This window comes from Sciurus vulgaris, assembly GCF_902686455.1.
Source record: "Sciurus vulgaris genome assembly, chromosome: 1".
NCBI lineage: Eukaryota > Metazoa > Chordata > Mammalia > Rodentia > Sciuridae > Sciurus > Sciurus vulgaris.
The window spans coordinates 52,689,470-52,710,676 of NC_136461.1; the positions used below are offsets into that span (position 1 = coordinate 52,689,470).

The 21,207-nt window shown below is 40.6% G+C and overlaps 1 protein-coding gene across 2 annotated transcripts in view; it reads left to right on the top strand.

The window, feature by feature from the left end:
- ROR1 (receptor tyrosine kinase like orphan receptor 1) overlaps positions 1 to 18,647 on the top strand; it is a 415,961-nt gene extending 397,314 nt beyond the window's left edge. The window contains exons 8-9 of one of the 2 annotated variants that reach the window (XM_079130945.1): positions 2,396 to 2,607; positions 2,940 to 4,833. In XM_079130945.1, coding sequence (XP_078987071.1) covers positions 2,396 to 2,607; positions 2,940 to 3,149 — 422 coding nt within the window. In that variant the 3' untranslated portion in view covers positions 3,150 to 4,833. Of the gene's footprint in view, positions 1 to 2,395; positions 2,608 to 2,939; positions 4,834 to 14,920 lie in introns of those variants that run through there. The other variant, XM_079130944.1, reaches the window with a different exon arrangement.
- The last annotated feature ends 2,560 nt before the right edge of the window (positions 18,648 to 21,207 follow it).

Genomic DNA, 21,207 nt, shown 5'->3' on the forward strand with positions numbered 1-21,207 from the left:
AAAATGTCCACTGCCCTTTATCTGCAGCAGCGTATCTAAGTGTATCCACTGTGTGTCTGTGTGTCTACTCGTGTGATTCCTCTCCATCCATCCACAGACATGTAGAAGCACCTGGCAGTGAAGAGTGTACCCCCCAACGATGCCAGGTATACATTCACCTGGTACCGTGGATAAACTGGGGAGTTCAAAGCCATCACATACTTCAAAGCTTCAGTGTTATTCTCCACCCGTCAGATCCCTCTCACCCTTCTGACCTTTATGAACCTACTATGGGAAGATGGGTCTTAAATAGCTCGCTTTCCCCAATTGCAGGGAGGCTAGGAGCAAGTCTGACGGGGAAAATCCCAGCTGCATATCCTTGGGCCAGTTACTTAACCACTCTGTCCCTCAGCTTCCTTGCCTATTAAAATGGGGATAAGGATGTCACTACTTCATGGAGTTAGCTGTGCGGATAAAATGAGTTTGTTCTCTGAAGTTCCTGTTCCATAGTAATAATGATCACAAACATGATTTTGTGCCAGTAGAAACATAAAAAGGGATTTAAATTATTATTTTTATATACTCAATGACCAGATTTAAGCCCTCCCCAAGCCCTTATTAGAGTTAACCCACAGAGCACATTCCCAACACCCAGTTTTTGGTATTCCTTTCTAACATCTCATGCTAAGTCTATTTAGGGGACAATAAGGAAAAATATGCTCACTAATACATCTCACCTGAAAAAAAGACTCCTAAAGAAGGTATACACAAACAAAACCCATTCTCTTTACATGTACCAGGGAGGTGCCCCCTCTTCTTTTTTCTTCCCCCACCCCAGGGGATAGAACCCAGGGCCTCATACATGCTAGGAAAATGTTCAACCACTGAGCTTTGGCCCCAGCCCTTTTTATTTTATTTTATTATTTTTGGTACTGGGGATTGAACTGAGGGGTACTTGACCACTGAGCTACATCCCCAGCCCTATTTTGTATTATATCTAGAGATAGAGTTGCTTAGCACCTCACTTTTTGCTGAGGCTGACTTTGAACTCGAGATACTCCTGTCTCAGCCTCCTGAGCCACTGGGATTACAGGTGCACGCCACTGTGCCCAACAGGAAGTTCCATATTTAAAAGAAGTTTTAGGTGTTTTCATCCTTCTAGCATACTTTTATATAATAATATATTGTAATTATTTTTTGTCTATTTCATTATAAGACCATGAGCTCCTCAAGAGCAAAGGATATGCCATATGTAATTTTACATTCCCACTACCAGTTCTAGGCATATAGTAGCTTTTGTTTATTGACTTACTGAATGAGTGGAAGGATCATTGAAGGGACGCATGTTAATTCTTTTGTAAAATAAATAATCATCTCTGAATTTGGTGTCAAGCCGAATTTGCAGTATTTGGATTTTCTTTAAAACAGATCGTTGATTTTGGTGGTCAAGACATGTCATTAAATAACCCCTCTAATTACCATTTCATGTTTGTTTTACCAGTTAAATAATTCATTGATGAAAATATATGCCTTAAGTTTTGGGTTTTAATGGCCAGACCCAAATCAATTTTTTAAAAAAGCATACCTCATAGCCTTCTATACATATATTCTTTGCCAAGCAATGGTAAAGTGGATGTATAAAGTTTCAAACACACACTTCAAAGTGTTAGCACTCACAATTATTGGGTTCATATGAAACCATTTAAGAAGAATTCTGGGGTTTCAAAAAGTGTCAAGTTATATAGTGCTTCTGTGCTGGAGGGAATTGTACACACCATCCAGAACATTCCACTTCACTTCGGCAGATCAGAAAAAAGTGAAACCCAGAGACGTAAATGATCTAATCAGGTCACACAGCTCATCAGAGACCCAATGGGCCCTGACTCCAGATTCCCATATTCTCAGACCAGTTGCTTTTGGGACCCTGAGGCCAGCATTCTTTAGCAATGTTGAAACCAGAAGATACAGGACTGTACCTGTAAGTCCCCACCAGCCAAGACAAGGGTATGATGTCTGGAACACCATGTGGTAGTGGTGGTTGATCTGGGCTGGCGTCCAAAGGAAGAAGACCCCTGTGGTCCACATTAAGGCTCTTGCGTGTATATAGTCCATTTACATTGTGTTTAACTTTTAAGGTGTTAGAGAAATGCAGGTCTGCTGCTAGAGAGAGGCACACACATACAAAATCTTTGTCATGTTCTCTATAATTTTTAAACGTTTGAACTTTAAACTTTTAAACTTCAATAAGTTATGTTGAAGGTTTGATGGAAACAAATTTTAATAAGCAATGGATTCTTTTTTCTCACAGTGGATTTGTGTGTATAGAAGAATAGAAGAAGGTCATTTTAAACTATGCAATGTAACGTTAGACGTGTTATTTTAACAAAATAGCTCACTCTTTCATTTCTACACCCAGATTCGAAAGATTCCAAGGAGAAGAATAAAATGGAAATCCTGTACATACTGGTACCGAGCGTGGCCATTCCCCTAGCCATCGCTTTCCTCTTCTTCTTTATCTGTGTCTGTCGCAACAACCAGAAGTCCCCGTCACCACCAGTGCAGCGGCAACCAAAGCATGTCAGAGGCCAAAACGTGGAGATGTCGATGCTGAATGCATATAAACCCAAGGTAAACCCAGCCCTGCAGAGCTGCCCTTATTCCACAAGCCTCAGGTTCAAGCAAACCATTATCCACATACCATGCTTAGAAATCAAATGACATGGGTCTGGGGTTGTGGCTCAGTGGTCGAGCGCTTGCTTGCCTAGCATGTGTGAGGCACTGGGTTCGATCCTCAGCACCACATAAAAATAAATAAATAAAGGTATTGTGTCTATCTACAACTAAATTAAAAAAAATTTTAAAAACCAAAAAAATCAAATGACGTGGAATCAGAGTTCAGGTGCTAGAATTCATCTTCAGCCAATGGGAAGACTAACTGTATATCTCTCCTTCTGCCTCAGGCAGCTCAAACATGCTTTGATCCACGTGTCCACTCCAGTGTCCACTCCAGCATCCACTCCAGCGATGGGCCAGCCAGAGTTCGGCCCTGCCCTGAAGCTGTTGGGTTAGACGGGATTTTTAAGAAATCATCTCTGCCAGGCTGTCAGGGCTCAGAATGTGAGCTGCTTTATAAAATTTCAAAGAAGGAGATCCCCTACCCTTCCAACTAGACAGAGAGATAGATTCAAATTGTTTTACAAACTTCACTGTCAAAAAATCCTTTTATTGCACAACAATGTGCATGTAAGGAAAATTATTATATTGTATAATTAAAGATGATTAAGATGGTCAATTTTATGTTATGCATTTTTACCACAATTTTTTAAAAAATCCTTTCTAGTCCTATCTTCAATCCCTTTCTCTTCGGTTTAAGCATGTTTTAAGAGAAAGGTTGTCCTTCCAACAATCTTTGAAAGCTGTTCTGTGATAGCCCACTTGAGCCTTCCCTTCTCTGTGCAAAATCAACCCACATCCCTTTTTGCTTTTCATTCACATCTGTCAGCATTTGGGTTGCTAGAGGTCCCGGCAAGGAACTCAGGGTCACTGCCCTCACTGTGAATGGCGCACCCGTGCTGCATCTTGAACTGAAACCTGACAGGGTCTTACTCTCAGGAAAGCGGGAACCTCCCTCCCGAGACTCTCAGCAAAAGAATTCACTTAAATAGTGTAGGATTCTTGCTTCCAAAGCCTGTCTTTTCTTCTTGTGCCAAATCCAGAGGACTAGTCATTCAACAAATATTTATGTTCTCCGTGGGTTAGTGGCCATATTATTCATTGGACACTCATAATAAATTTTAGGGAAAAAGTCTTCCCATTTAAATTAGCTAATCCTCTTTGTCTAATAAGTGGAATAACATAATTAACACTATTGGTCTTCATTTAATTTTATTTTGCTTTGCTGTTTAAACTTTAAAAAAAAAATTAGAGTCAATATTTTTACTATTATATGTCATATTTCTTGGTTAAGTCTTAGAGTTCTTTAAATGCCAAAATTTCATTTTCAGAATTTCCACCTCAAGCAAAACCAGTGTTCTCTTGCTCAGTGTGAATATTTACCATAACACACACACGCGTGCACACACACACCCTGAAGATCATGCAATGTTGGGGAATGGTGGAATGGGAGTTTAAACTCTATTGACATCCTAGCTTCCAGTTAGCCAATTTATAAACATTATAGTATTTTATGTAATGCAACATATAATCCTTACTATTTAATGCTACTCTAAAGGTAGGAGAAAATAGTAGAGGTTAATATTATTGCATATTCAGGAGGTAAGACCTGGTTGGCCCAGCAGGTACTCTTAGATATCCCATGAGTTCAATCTTCTAGTGCAGTGTCATTGTTCAATGAGAGTCTTGCCCTGTCATTTCTGTTATTGAATGTGGACAAGCCTGGGTGGCCCAGAGACCCAAATCTGTTTGGGTATAGCTGTTCCACTGGGCAGCAGCCACCATACTAGAGAGATAGGCTCCTCACTGCTGTGGCAGGAACCATAGAAGTGTTGTTTAAGCTCAGGAAAATTATCATTTTTGTATCTTAGCCTTAACCTGTACCTTAATTCTCTTTTTAGTGCAGGTTGGTTTATAACACGGATGTTCAACAGGCATGAAATTTTAAATTCACATAGTTTTTCTACTGAACATCTCAGAGAGCTTTGTGGCATAAATAGAGAAAGCTAATATATTGATTAATACAAATTGCCAAGAATTATACCAGGGACTTTTACATCCATTATCTCAGCCAATCCTCATAGCTAATATGCAAGTCATATGATATCATTACTGTTGTACAGCCAGAGTAACTGAGACTCAAACAGATTAAGTAACTTGTTCAAGGTCAAAGAGCTTGTAATTGGGGAGATAAAATGTAAATGTAGGATTTTTCAACTCAAAATAAAGCACTGGTTTTTGCTGACCCCTGGACAACTTTTTCACAGAAAAAATTATATAGAAAAGTGAGTGGGTCTGGAAAACAACTAAATATGATTCCAGCTGGTTGATCTGTGCCAAACAGTCACCCCGGCATCCCCCTGGCTGCTGACAAACCTTTCAGAGGCCCAAATAAGTCACAAGCCTGAGCAAGTAGCCCTAGCTTTTGCAGATACATGTAAAATTTGGCCAGAGTAATAATGGTACTCCATTCTCCATGGTCAAAGAGACACATGTAAAATATACTGACATGAGTTTTCTCAGAGACTTGGTGAAATAAACATTGTTTTCATCATTCCTTGGCTCATTTCTGAAGCCTGCCTTGAAAAATCTCCCAGTGTCAAGATTTCTCCAGTCCAATGCTTAGGATTTGACCTTAAACAGCTCACAGGCACTTTTGAACTTGCCTGAAGTAGGAATGGTTCAAATATTTGACTGGGTTGGGAGAGGGAAAAGGAAACAACAAAAACAAATGCTAATTTTTTTTTTTTTTTTTCTTACTCTCCTAAGAGATTTGGCTCCAATCAAATTTGAGTTATTCAGTTGTTTGTTTTGGTTCTTACTGAGTGCCTTTCCTGGAAAAAAGCACAAAAGACTTTGTAGACCTTAAAGAAAATTCCTAAATGTAAACAGTCAATCTCTAAAACGGCTTAAAAGGTCACTGCCACATAAATATTTCATGTACCTATAAAATGTAAAAGGAAGCGACACACACGAGGAAGAGAAAAAGCCTGGAAAACTCTCTACCAGAGCAAAGTTGAAAGGATGTTTGGAGGCAAGGGTGAAAAAGAAGTGAAGGAAAGAAACTGGCCTGCCCTCGCCTTATTCTTATTTTTCCCTTGACCTATTCAAAGTCAGAGACTCCAGGGTTCTTATTTATCCACATGAATGTTCCCATCAGGGTTTAAACGATCCGTTTCCATCTCTCTTCACTCGCTGAGCTGCTAACATTCCCCTGAGTGTTTGGATTAAGAAGAAGAGGCTCCTCTGGGAGATTAGAAACCGATACCCTTCCAGAAGGACAATAGGTGGCCACAGACAGACTGGCTGACGAGCCTGGCTTGGGTCCCCTGGGAGACAGAATGGTGTAGCTGCTAGTGAAGGTTTTTGATGAGGCACCAGTTTCCTTCTGATCTATGGGGAAAGGAAGCCACCGGACCAGAGCGGCGTCTTCATGCTGAGCGCAGGGACAGACAGGCGGTGGAGATGCTGTAACCACCCGGGGCCTGGGAGAAGTCATCCAGTCTTTTGCCGCTCAGTTTTCTCAGCTGTTCAGAGAAAGAAGATGGTCCAAGTTTCTTTCCTTTTATTTTATTCAGCAAAAGATTTCGAACCATTTAATCCTCCAATGAGTACTCTAGTGGTGCCTGAGCTAAGCAAGATTTTTCTATATTGAGTTACAAATTTTATAATTTAAGTGGGTTTAAAAAAAATTACTGTGGAAAGTGAACCCTCTCAGTGGAGCCTGGAAACTCCCTTTTCTCTAATTCTCTCCCTTTGCCTCTCCTTCCCCTGCCTGCATCTCCCAGACTGCCATGCTTCTGAAAAAACTGTCCCCGTTAGGTGTGCTATGGAGTGAGCTTCTCAGGGAGACGGAGCGGGCAGAGTCTCCCCTTCAAGCACAGAGTGAGACCCATGCAGTCTCCTGACTCCTCGCCTACCTGGGGGAGGCACACAAAGAGGTTCAGGGGTGAAAGAGTTTGAGAACAGGGACAAGGAAACCCAGAGGAGGCCCCAGATAGGGGTGTGGCCAAAGTCTAACCAGCCCTGGTGGGTCAACCTCCTGCAGCTCCTGGCTGCTGCAAGAAACCTTTGAGGACTGTTGGGGGAAAGCACGATTTGCCTGGCTTCCTGAAGCTGGTGACTGTATTTTATTTCCCAACTTACCCTCATCTTTTGCCAGCTTCTCTGTTTCTTCACTTCTAGGCAACTCATCTCTTCTTTTTCCTTTCCAGCCAAAGGAGTTGCTGGATATACTGAAACTTGGTTATAGTCTCCGGACCTGTCCCTTTTGCCAGCACAGGCTTCTAGGAAGCCCCGCTGTGGTCTGGCTTCCCGTTTGAACACCTGTCCTTACCAGATGTCACTACACTTCATGGTTAACTCTCCTCAATAACTTTTCCACTCGCTCCTTAAAGCCACTGCCTCCCAGAGTTTCTGAGCTCACCATTCTATTCACATGGGCCTCCTGGGAATCACCAATGATGTAATTTAACCCAGCGACCTTTTCCAAGTCTTCATCCTCTTTAATTTCTCTGGAGCATTTGATATCCTTAACCACCATCTTGAACTGCTTTTTCTGTTGGCTCGCCTCCTATCTCCTCACATTTCCTTCACTAGTTCTTCTTTTAAGGCCCTAAATGGGACTGTCCCCTCCTGTTCGTCAGTCCTCTCTTCCTCTTTCTCATCCTGACTTCATCCTCTGGCATCCCTTTAGCTCCCCCTTGAGTACAATAATTTCCCAACCTAGAAGGACCAATCTCAAGTTATAAAATTCATCCAGGCAGCCAGGGGTCCCTACCGTCTGGGCCTAACTTATTTTTCTCTGAGTATATTTCTAGGAGATAGTTTGATAGTCTTCAAAAGAGCTTGGGTTTAGAGACAGAAAGATCGGATTACAAATCTTGGCTATATTGTTCACTGGCTGTGAGATCGTAAGCAAATAATTAACCACTTTCTCTGAACCTTATTTTGTCACCTATAAAAAGAAGACAAAAATATTACTTTAAGATAGTGTGTCTGGCACTCACAGGTACTCAGTAGGTAGAAATTATGATCATTGCTGTTACAATGATGACTACAGGTCTTTTAATGAAGCCGATGCCACCCATAGAACATTGCAAGAGAGAAACCGGAGGATCCAGCAGCTCACAGCATTGCCCAGGGTGGGGACGGACATAAAAGAATCACAACCAGGACTGTAGAGGAGGTTTAAGTCCTTCTCTGCTATGCCTTGTGTCTATCCTATTAGTATGGATTTCCCTGCCCCACATCCTGCTCACATTCTGGATAAAACCCATTAGGGTGGAGAGGATACAGTAATGATGGCTGGGAGTGTGGCCAATATATAACCTCAGCTCAGACCTGTGTCTATAGAAACAGACCTGTGTCTATAGAAACTTCTAGGGAAAACAAGTGTTATAAAAGCGTTCGTTCCATGAATGGCCTGAAGTTCTTCATCATTGAGGTAATGCAGCGTTATCTCTATAGATTCTTTTTAATAACCCTACCAAGTAAGTACTCATTTGATCCTGATTTGGGGGATCAAAAAAAAAAAAACTGAGCTTGAGATTAAGATTTGCCCAAAGTCACAGCTAGTAAGAGACAGAGCTAGAAGTTGAACCCAGGTCTGCCCAGGGACTGCCCGTTTCATTCTACTACCTTAATTTTCAAGCTAGCTGAAACACGTGAGCTCAAGTTAGGAGCACATGGTGGTCAGGCTGACATTAAAATTACTGGCATCTGTTCTGTCTATTTCCAAGCAGAATGGATCCTCTCCCATTGACATTGTAAAGTAACTCCACCACAGAATCAACCCTGGTCACCACCAAACATTCAAACTAACTATCAGAAAGTTGCATTGTACAGAAAAGAAACGCCTCTGAAGTTAAATCACTTCCAGAGAAGTGCGGCTGAACTCTGAGCAAATGTGGCCAACTATGAGTTGAAACTCCCTCTAGAATTTGATTGCATAAGCCAGAAGGCACTTAGTTCATCTGTAGTCTTTGAAAAATGTCCATAACCTCCCAAAATAAAATGACTGTGGCCTCTAAGCTTTTAAAATGCAGTCATTTCCGTTTATGAGTGGAGTCAATTTTTTCACAAATCTAACAAACACTGTTTACCTAAGAACCAAGATAATGTACATGAAAGGAAAATTGACTTTGGAGACAAGCGGATTCATAGCAACAGCCAAGTCCACATACGAAGAAATCTCACGTTCAGATATTCTCCAGGGCTCTTGTGCCTGATTCTGGCAAAGGTTACTATTGACAGGTTTCGTTCTCTTACCCTCTGCAGCACAGCATCAACCCTAACAGTCTAGCTCAGAAAGCTCTTACACCTTGAGCATCCCACTTTCAACCAGTGGCCCTCATGCTTTTAAAATGGGGAGCCCTTTCAAGATCAAACTGAAAACACTGCTACCAATTTCCAGAAAAGCGCTCCAACTTTGAGGTCAGACACATTTAGACTTGCATCTTGGCGTCACCACTTAATAGTTGTGCTTTCTTAAGCAAGTTACCTAACCATGGAATTCCTGAATGTCTTGATCCCTAAGGTGGGGAAATCTCAGAGCACTGTAATGAGGATAAAATGAACTAATGCACAAAACTCAGGGAGCAGATAAGGAAGCATCATGGAGTAGCTGGCAAACAGGCTCTGGGAGTCTGTGTTGAGCCCTTATCAGATCAGTTGACAACTCTGTCCCTTGATTTCTCCATCTGTAAACTGGAGATTAGGCATGGTTACCAATCTCATGGGATTATTGTAAGGAGTTAATGTATGCAAAGTATTTATAGCCTAATACATTAGCATTAAAAATATATATCACATAGCTATTATTATGATCTCAGTGTTTAGCATATGGCAAGTATTCAATACATGGTAGCCGTTAGTAAGTTCAAATTACAAACATCAGTGCAGGAACTGTGTCTGCTCTTCATGGGTGGGTCTTGCCTGGTCCCTCCTTTATTAGTCTGTATGTACCCCCTTTGGTATACAGTAGATACATCAGTTGACTAACTGATGCAACCAACTATTATCCTAAACACAGTAAATTGGTAATAGTGTTCATGCTATAGAAATATTTACATTTCAGAACTTTGAATCTCTTGTAGCTATGCAGAACACAAACCCAGTACCTGCTGGTAGGTAATCTTGCATTTTTATTCTCCCTGCCTTTCCAAAACACCTTTTCATAGAGTATTATTTTCTCCACTGTATGTATTTTAGAATAGCTCCACTGGCTTCTTCACAGTGCTGTGGTCATTCTTCATGCAGGGACCCAGACTGCTGAGTGATTAATCCAGAAAGCCATCTCCATTTATTCCAGTGACTTTCAAAGTGAGGCCAAGAGTATCAGCCTCACTTGGGGGCTGTCATACAGGGAGCATCTCAGACCTACAGAATCAGAAACTCTGGAGGTAGGGCCTGGCAATTTTTGTTTTAACAGGTGCTCCAAGCAGGTCTGATGCCTATTTGATGTAGAATATGGTACATCAGATTCAGATAGAAAGCCAGCCTCCAAGGAATGCAGAGCTTCCTTGCCGAAGCAGAATACTGCTTCCGGAGAGAAAAATAACCTCGTGATGTGCTCCTCCCACCAAAAATATCCCTTGAATGTCAACAGGGCCAGAATCTGTCTCGTCATTCATCTGATAGGGCAAGGACAAATGCCATGACATCAAACTTACTCTTTTGCAGATACTTGTGTCTAGCTCAATCTACTTCCAAAGAATAGCACAGGTGATTTGTAAAAGGGGCCATAGTTAGCCTGGTCATCAGAACATGGGAGATAAACTGAGCTTGAATGACAGGGGCAGAGATTACAGGGGATGGTTTGGGGCTGACTGTGAATATGAACTTCCATCCTTCTTCGGCATCTGCTGTTAGAGACCCTTTCCTGTGCCAGAGAACCACCCGGGCCTAGTTCCCTCCAACCTAAAGCAGTTCTGCTATTTTCTCCCTTTTTTAAAATTAGTGAACTTCAATTATACATAATAGTGGCTTTGCTTTTTATCTGTATATCCACTTCAAGTTGGACTCAAAAGTAGAGCAGCCCTTGGCAATATCAGGTCAGAGGTGAACAGTCACAGAGCAGGTTTTGTGGCACACACAAATGTTGGTGGCCATCACAAAACCTCCGCCTCATTTCCTACGGTAATCACTTATGTAAAATGAGCCAGAAATAGCAATTAGGAATCAGCTGCTTCACCAGGAGTCATTTCTGATCTGTCATCCCCTGAGGTGGAAAGATAAAGTCACCAAGCAGATGGCCCTTCTTATCCATCAGTAGCCACCACCAGAGTTACAGTTTTAAAAAACTCTACCCACAGTTTGCCCTTTTATATCTAATGTTAAGAAACAAAAAGGGGTGCCCAACCCCACTTAGCACACATCACTCGGGTGAAATGACCCACCTACATGAGTCTGTCTCTGTCTGCAGCTGAGTTTAGCCAGTGCTCGCATCGACTCACGCCTAAATGATTCACGTCTGAAATGTTCTTCCTTCATTCTCCTGCTCATTTAAACCCTAACACTGTTGCTCTCTGACAGTTTCTAAAGGAAGAAGCACAATCTGATCTTCAACTGATGTATCAGCTTCTACATCAACTTTTATCTGTCCCCCATCAAAAATCATATAATTTTAAAAACCCACAGTGAGGTAGATGTGTGTTTACTTTGAGAAGTAAAAATGTTAACATTTAAACTGAAAGCCTGTTTCAGTTTTAAGGTACTTAATTGCCTTACAGCATATAATAAACCAACCCCATCTTGTCATTCAACTAATGGAGGGAGTGATAAAGAGATAGGAGCCCAGGACCCTATTCATTCCAGCGTTCCTTTGTACTTGGTTTACTTTGGCACCATGCCTCATGTGTATTTTACACTTCTTTACATTTTGTACATCCCTGTATGACAAATACTTGTCAAACAAAAACTAAACAGATTTATAACCCCTTAACTTGAAATGAGCCAAAATTGAACTGCCAAAACTTTATGACTTCATTTTCTTTCATAGTTTTCCACTACATTGGTTCAAACAGACAAACCCCACTTGAGGTCAAGCAGAGGTCATTTCACTTTCATTACTAAAATATAATTTACAATATGCCAGACCTAAACAAGTTTAGCCTAAAGGGTTTGTATAATGTAAACCATCTGTTCCTCAACAATACAGCTAATTTCCTGCCATCACCGTACAGTCTACCAACTGCTTCTTGAAGAGTTTTTATGACTTTTTAACTAGTTCAGGATTTATGTAAAATTTGAAAATGAGTCTATAGTTAAGACTCATTTGTACTAAGTAACTTGAGCATTTAAAAAAGGCAAATTACTGTGTAAAGGATTCCCCTGAAACCAAGTTCCAAGCAGTTTGTTCTGGGCATTACTGTGCCAGCGGCTGCACAGGTGTTCAAAGTAAAAGTTTTGTGAAACCTGCCATTGTATATGCTTTCCACACTTCTTTCTAAAGCAACCCCCAAATTTGTTTTTTTGTTTGTTTGGTTTTGGTTTTGGTTTTGGTTTTTTCATACAAGGGACTGAACCCAGGGGTACATAACCACTCTGTCACAACCCCAGCCCTTTCTATGTTTTATTTTAAGACAGGGTCTCCCAAAGTTGCTTAGGGACTCAGCCTCCTGAGCTGCTGCTATTACAGGCCTGCAGCACCACGCCTGGCTCCCAAATTTGGTTTTGAGTGACTCTAGCAGATTATTCCCTCCTACCATTAGGTTGGAAAAAACTTGGACTCCATGCTGCCTGGCCCATGGGCCCATGGGAATTGGTGAGATATGACCAGACCCACTTTAGACCAAAATGTACTCTTTCATGTATCTGGACAGGGATAAAGAACAATTATAATTCTGCAAAGTGATGACACCTTGGAGCTCATAACCCTGAGAGGTGTCAGGCCCAAGCTGAGTCTCCAGAGATGTCCTGCCTTTGCATCCCAGTGGGATTGCTGACCACAGCCTTCTTTAGTTTCACACAGGATGGGCTTTGCAGATGCAAGTGCAGCTCTTTGGGGTCTTCTGAAAAATCTTGATACTTTCCTTAAGCCTCTTTCTCCTTATGTAGAATGGCAAAGTAAGAGAGCTTCTTCCAAGGGTGAACTCAGAGCACTCATTTGCTCTCCTGAGTGGAGGGGCAGGCAGCCAGTTCCTAGTAACCTGGGGGCATGTGACAGGCTTTCACCAACTCCCATCATTTCTTCTTCTTTTCCTATTCCAGGAAGTTTGGCCTGCTTGCTTCCTTTCCCATTTGCCAGCATCGGCTCTTCAACATGGTTTCTTGCTGCCTCTACTTCTATCCATTCTTACCAGAACTCTCCGAGGATTCTTCAGGTCACAACTTTACACCCACCCTGAGGCTCCCAAACAAGTTTTGTTATTTTTTATGATTTTGTTTTAACTAACAACAGGAGAACAGAGAAAAGTTGTCAGGAAGACACTTAAGCAAATATTTTAAAACATGGAATCAGACAAGACTCTAGAGCTACTTAAGACTGTAAATGGATCTAAATCATTTGCATTTACTCCACTTCTTGGATGACTTCCCTAATGAGGATAATAAGAATGATTTAAAGGACACTTATTAGGTAGAAGTTACTTTTATACATTGTAGTATTTAATTCCTACTGCAACTGGGCAAATTAGTTTTATTATTTCATAGATATGGAAACAGGTACAGAGAAGTTAAGAAATTCACTCAAGGTCAGCAGCTAATATATACCCTCCTCCTCAGGGTTGTTGTTAATATTTATGAAGTGCTTAGAATAGGTTCTGGCACATAGTGCTATATAGGTATTAACTATTGTTAATAGAAAACAGCAGATCCAAGATGCAAACTCAAACTTATATGAGTCCAAAGCGCACTGGGTTGGAATGACACCATACTGCCTATGGGTCAGTTTCAAGCAGTGGGGGAGAAGAGGGTGTTGGGTTTCTAATTCCTCATTATATCAGTCTAATATCCTGTGGGTTGTTTCCTAATTCTCATTTTCTCAAAAGAAGTTCTAGTACTAAGTCCCTTAGCCCTCTCTATCATCAAAAGCCTGAGGAAGGTGGTTCAAGTCAAATAGTAATACCTACCGTGCTGTTCAGGGGACCATCACATCAGTTGGATTCATTTACCTCATTAGTGAATGTTATTAAAGAAACCCCCAATCTTAACATCATGCCGGAAAAATTCATCTTGGGTTACTCTTAATAGCACAAGTAAAATCATCCAAGTGCTGCAAGAGAAAAAAAATCAGTTCAACTGGACCTTTCTTATCATCCACACCTTGCTCTCCTAGAGGAACCCCATTAGCTGCCACAAGAGTCCAGACCTCAGGTGCTAGGGCTATAGCTCAGTGGTAGAGAACGTGCTTAGCATACATGAGGCCATGGAGCATACATGTGCTCCATCCCCAGCACATAAAAGTAATAGTACTACTAGTAGTAGTAATAATAATAACAGAAGAATCCAGATGGCAAAGGAAAAATAGTGGATAGACCTATAATTGCAGAAGAAATTTCCTAATTAGTCAGGTGGAAAGGCTGACCATATAGTTTTAAGTTTAATTATTCCATTTTTTTTGAATTGATAGTCCATTTACCTGGTTCAAAAATTTAAAAGTATAAAAAGGCACGAAAGCAGGTTGGGGATGTAGCTAAGTGGTAAAGCACTTGCCTATGAGTACAAGGCACTGGGTTCGATCCCCAGTACCGCCACCAAAAAAAAAAAAAAAAAAATGACGGGAAAAATTTACTTCTGCATCCCCCTTCTAATTCCTACTGCCATACCTTCCAGATAACTACTGCTGTATCTTGAGTCTCCTTTTGTAGTTTCTTCATGCATATGCAAAGAATTATGAGTATATTCATTTTTCTCCTATTTTACACAAAGATAACAAACAGCATTAACTCTTTCTTTGCTTTTTATGTTTTTAATTGAGCTACAGAATTTTGTAGACTTTTCCTTATCGGTACAGAGAAAACTTTCTCATTCTTTTTCGCAACTATAAGATATTCTATTTACTAGTTCTCCAATGAGTTATTTCATAAATAAGTCTTCTCTAAGGGGACATTTGGGTTATTTCTAATCTTCTGCTATTACAAACTCTACCATAATGCATAGGGCTGAATCAAAAAATTTACTGAAAATTTAAAGAAATTTATTACCATTCATTTCAGCACATGTTGGTTTGGAACCTCTTCCTGTATGCCCCACACCTCCTTTCAGATGCCAAAATGTCTTGCCTTAAGAAATGTTTTAACCCACACTCTTCCATTCTTTCTTACAGAGCAAGGCTAAAGAGCTGCCTCTTTCTGCCGTACGTTTTATGGAAGAACTGGGTGAATGTGCCTTTGGAAAAATCTATAAGGGCCATCTCTATCTCCCAGGTATGGACCATGCTCAGCTGGTTGCCATCAAGACGCTGAAAGACTATAATAACCCTCAGCAATGGACAGAATTTCAACAGGAAGCTTCCCTGATGGCTGAACTGCACCACCCCAATATTGTCTGCCTCCTGGGTGCTGTCACTCAGGAGCAACCCGTGTGCATGCTTTTTGAATATATGAATCAGGGGGATCTCCACGAGTTCCTCATCATGCGGTCCCCACATTCCGATGTTGGCTGTAGCAGTGATGAAGATGGCACTGTCAAATCCAGCTTGGATCACGGAGATTTCCTGCACATTGCAATTCAGATTGCAGCCGGCATGGAATACCTGTCTAGTCACTTCTTTGTCCACAAAGACCTTGCAGCTCGCAATATTTTAATCGGAGAGCAACTTCATGTAAAGATTTCAGACCTTGGGCTTTCCAGAGAAATTTACTCTGCTGATTACTACAGGGTTCAAAGTAAATCTTTGCTGCCCATCCGTTGGATGCCCCCTGAAGCCATCATGTATGGCAAATTCTCTTCTGATTCAGATATCTGGTCCTTTGGGGTGGTCTTATGGGAGATTTTCAGTTTTGGACTTCAGCCATATTATGGATTTAGCAACCAGGAAGTGATCGAGATGGTGAGGAAACGACAGCTGTTACCATGTTCTGAAGACTGCCCGCCCAGGATGTACAGTCTCATGACAGAGTGCTGGAATGAGATTCCTTCCAGGAGACCAAGGTTTAAAGATATTCACGTCCGGCTTCGGTCCTGGGAAGGTCTCTCAAGTCACACCAGCTCTACTACTCCTTCGGGGGGAAATGCCACCACGCAGACAACCTCCCTCAGTGCCAGCCCAGTGAGTAATCTCAGTAACCCCAGATATCCCAATTACATGTTCCCAACCCAGGGTATCACACCACAGGGCCAGATTGCCGGTTTCATTGGCCCAGCAATACCTCAGAACCAGCGCTTCATCCCCATCAATGGATACCCAATACCTCCTGGCTATGCAGCCTTTCCGGCTGCCCACTACCAACCAACAGGTCCTCCCAGGGTGATTCAGCACTGCCCACCTCCCAAGAGTCGGTCCCCAAGCAGCGCCAGTGGGTCGACCAGCACTGGTCATGTGACCAGCTTGCCCTCATCAGGATCCAATCAGGAAGCAAATATCCCATTACTACCACACATGTCCATACCAAATCATCCCGCTGGAATGGGAATCACCGTTTTTGGCAACAAATCTCAAAAACCTTACAAAATAGACTCAAAGCAACCATCTTTGCTAGGAGACTCCAATATTCATGGGCACACCGAATCTATGATTTCTGCAGAACTGTAAAATGTGCAACTTTTGTAAATGTGGTACAGGACAAACTAGAAAGCCGTAGAAAAGATTTATATTCAAATATTTTTATTAAAGTAAGGTTCTCATTTAGCAGACATTGCAACAAGTATCTTCTGTGAAGTTTAATTGTGTCTTACCAAGCAGGACAGACACTAGCCAGGAAAAAAACACTGTGGGATTTACAGTCCATCCGGGTGCATGGCATGGCATTGGGATTGGAACATGTGGTTTCAAGTACTTAAAACTGGAAACCATTGAAGAGGAAAAGAACCTGGTGATTAAACATCAAACCAAAAAGGAAAGTCAAATGGTGCTTTATGTATTTGCCTTTGGTCACCATGACTGGTCTCTCCCTGAGATGTATATACCATAGCATTTGTCTACCTGCTGTCTTTTCTTCAGGACAAATGTTCAGGAATTGTATTGATTCAATTTAGACTCTATGCATGTTTGTATGGAAGTGGTGTTCAGAGTCAATGAGGAAACTTTAGGCCAAATTTGAGATCTCGGATGGAAATGAGCCATAACACAGTATCATATACCCTGAAGTCTTCTCCACAGTGGGGCTTCTTTGGGAAGGTGCAGAGATGCCTCTTTGTGAACCTCCTTTTCTGATCATGAAGGCCTTTTCCACATTTTCCTTTTTCACAATGTGTTTACACAAGTCCTTGAAATAACACAGGGCACAGCACCCTAAGAAGGCTGAATGTGGATGCTGGAATTTATTGTTGATTGATAGTTCACCTGGCTGCATTAGGAACGAGACACTGAAGGAGGCATAACCAGGGAATAGTCCCTCAGCCTAGATAAGAATCCATGGGAGAGAAACAAGGGTTCCCATGGAGACAACCTCCACAGGAGATTCCCTGGACCAATAACGCTGAAGAATAGAGGTGTGGCTGCAGACAAGAACACCACATCTTGTAGCCACAACCCCATTTACAAGTTGTTTGAGGTGTCAGGGTGCTTACCATCAATGGACTCTAGGCAAGTAGTAAACCCTGTGATGATACCAATAGCTTGGAAATTTAAAGTCTCTCTCTCTTTTTTTCCCGTGCTGGAAGTGTTCACAGATTTTATTTCAGCCCCAAGAATTATAACAATGTATTCATAGAGTTAGCTGAAATCCAAAGACAATACATTCTGTTTTGCAAGACATCACAGTATTTCCAAAAACAAGTAATGAGTTCTCATTTCAAAGGTTACCAACAACTGATTTCTTTAAACTGCTAAATAAGCAATACAATCCTTTTTTGCCTTCTTTATAGAGGGGTATCAAATGTGCCTCTCCTGGCATTTACTTGGCAAGCATCTTTTGCCAAGTTTAGAATTCTTATGGGTTTCAAGTCCTATATAGGAAGGAGCTTTATATTTGATTTTACTCTTGTTAAAAAATAACTCCTTTATGCTAAGAACAATGTCTCCAGGTCTTGTTTTCATTTAAAGCTATGTGAGACTTACAGGATGTAAAGTAATTCCTGGAAATGATATTTCATGAGGAGAATGTAAAAGAATTAGAAACACCTTGATGATTCCATTTTAAAAAATACAATTAGCATGAGAAAGCAAGGAAATCTGTTTTAAAAAATGTATTATAATTTTTCCAAACTTGAATTTTCAAAGAGCAAACATGAACTTATAGTTACTGTGAACTCAAAGAATTGGCCATATTCAGATTTTCTGGGAAATAAATTAAGACATGTTTTTGTGGCGTGAATAAGCTGATTCAAGACATTACATTTCTTAACATTAGGTAGAGGAGAATATTTGTATCCTTTTGTTGCTATGCAACTGTTTAATGATGAAGCTTCAAACCACAATTTTGTATATCATATGACAATCAATTGTTTTTCCAAGACTATTTATTATTTTAAGTAAAGACAATTTCAGTGAATCTGAGTTTCTAGGAATCCCTTAAAGGGAAATTAGCATTCCATGAGCCAGTAAAATACCTTCTCTGGAAAAACATTATTATGGTTAAAAAGTAAATTCAAGTTAGTTTTTTATAAAGAACTATAACATTTATTTTAGACATTTTGTAATAACTGAAATCATTAAGGTGAGCAAACTAAATTTCAAAACCACTTGTAATAATGTATTTTATAACAGCACTGTGATACTACATAACACAGTCCCTTTTGTATTAAATAGTATTTTTTTCATAAACTGAAAAATATCTTTTGCTTTGTTGACAATGTTTTGTAAGATGACTTTATTTTCAGATTCTTTTTTTTGCACAAAACTATGTTTATGGTTTGTATCACAGAAGTGAAAATATATCTCTGCATTTTTATATCTGGTCTGTTTCCTTGTTTCCTTTGTTTGTTCTTAACTCAATATAGATTTTCTTCAAATATATAATGGCAATAATGAGATATCTCACCTTACCATATCTTTCCTTATTTTCACTGCATGCATTTAATCACTGTATTACTTAATGTTTGATTTGTTATTATGGGCATTTCAAATAGACAAGCATGAAATTGTAATGATAAAAGGCTATTTTATATCGAGGATATATGCATTTGTATCACACACCAGAGATGATATTAAACACTGATTATTTTATGCTGCTGTTTATTAAAAATGTTTACTATAAAATATTATTTCCTGAATATTGCTCTCATAGAAGTATTTGGGAATTTTAATATTATTTCTACTAATGATTGACATTTCATAGAAAGAAGAATCACAAGTCATATTTGCTCATACTTCACTGAAGTGAGTTTTTGAAGTAGGCTTTTAAAATAGACTGGAGGGGCTGAGGAAGTAGCTCAGTGGTAAAACACTTGTCTGGCATGCATGGGGCCTTGGGTTTGATCCCCACCATTACAAAAGTAAAATAAAATAAAACAGACTTGGGCATTCTCACTAGAGACTGCAGGTAGAAGGGAGAATCTCAATGTTTTCATAACCAAATATTATCCACCTATACATGGCCAAGCTTTGAATTCTTAAAATCAAAATGACACATTAAACAATTAGAATGAATGGAATGTAAAAAAAAAAAAAAATGGACATGGGAATTTCCATGTGAACTTAGATACCAAAACTCATGTTTTAGGACACTAAAGAAGAAAAGGTTGCCTACATCCTATCATGTCCAACTTAGATTCCAACCATATTGATAAAATAAAAGAAATGTGGCCATTTAATTGTCACAACTTATCTTTATGACCTTATTTGCCCAAAAGAAAGAGTTTCCCATCTGGCGATTAATACATACTGTCAAAGAAAATGAGTATCATTATGAAAGTTCAAAGAACTTGTCCATTTCTGCTATTTAATACAGAAGGGAATACAATAAAACCTCCAGGGCCTTATCCATCTGTTTTAGGTACAGCTCTTGTCACCACCTCAACGATCAAACTCAATAAGGCAATCGCTTCACATGGCAGTGAGATCCCACGTCAGGTTAAGTTTCTCCCTCACACTTGAATTTCTCAGTCTGTCCTTCACTCCCATTCCTTCTTATGCCTCTCCAGACTCTTGCCTCTACCGCCTTCCCCAATCCCTTCAACTCTGAGTCCCTCCATTGCCTTAATTCCTTAATCACCAACATCTGCAAGTTCCCAGCTTCACTCTCCCATTCCACCCGCTATGAGGCACCAAGTACTGAATAGAGGAGATTCTATTAAACCCATTATTCTGTGTTAATAATATGCACCAACTGAAAAAGAAGAGTTCTATTATCTATGTAGCTTTGAAGATGATTACCTATCTTGGTATTTCTCAAAGTGGGGTTCCCAGAGCCAAGAGCACCAACCAAGAGCACCCAGGAACTTGTTAGGAATGCAAATTAATGAGCTCTAACTCAAAGGACTAAATCAGAAATTCTTTCGGTAGGACCCAGCAGTTTGTGTTTTAACAAGCCCTCCAAATGATTCTGACACGCTCTCAAGAACATTTTAGCCACTTTTTTGTCTTTACAGAAAATCAAGTTCTTACTTAATCAAAAACTGAGCACTAAAACCTCTTTGTGTTAGCTGTTCGACAATCAGCTAGCTATATTTTTCTGCAGTTGTTTATTTGGATAAAAAAGAATGGTACAGGTTGTGATATAACTAATGGTAGAGAGCTTGCATAACATGCACAAATAAATACACATGTGCGTGCACACACACACACACACACACACACACTTATGCCTGTCATGCTGCTTCTAGTTCACCAAAGTCCCGCATTCTTGGAGAGTGGATGAAAGATTTTCCCTTCTTATGGATAAGCTCAAAACAGCTGGTTTCTTGGTGATACCTCGTGACTCTCGGACTGATGATCAACAAAATGAAAGGAACTCCTCAGTGTTAACAGAAGCATCCCGAAGGTGAGGCCGGTCTTCTGCAGAGGGTGAGGCGGGCAAGCCCCTAGAAAACATTAAACTGGAAGGTGCCAGAGATTACCCTCTTGCTCCAATCCCTGCGCTTCTTGTGTCTCCACCCCAGTTGTGGGAACGCTGTCACCCTGTGACTTTTTCCTCCAGCCAGCTTCAGTCCAACAGCTCTTGGTTGGTTGGCTGTGAGCACTCTGCTTTCTAGGCCTTGTCTCTGCTCTTCTCCTTTTCTGGTCTCTACAGGACTGGAAGCTCCAGGGAGGACAACAATAGGGACCCAAATAGGTGCTAGGGTGAAGCTCCTACTCATAATGTATACTGCGGGGTTTTGTTTTTGTTTGTTTTTTAGCCAATAGCTCAAATACTGAAGAGGAAGTGCTAGATTAGAGAAATAGAAGGAGCAAGGAAGCACACATGTAAGAAAGCGGTTCTTTTGCAGTCAAAATAAGACTGCACCTGAAGTTTGTTACCATAAATGCCAAGAGTATTAGGACACTGTTAACTCAGAAGAGGGGGAGCCTTA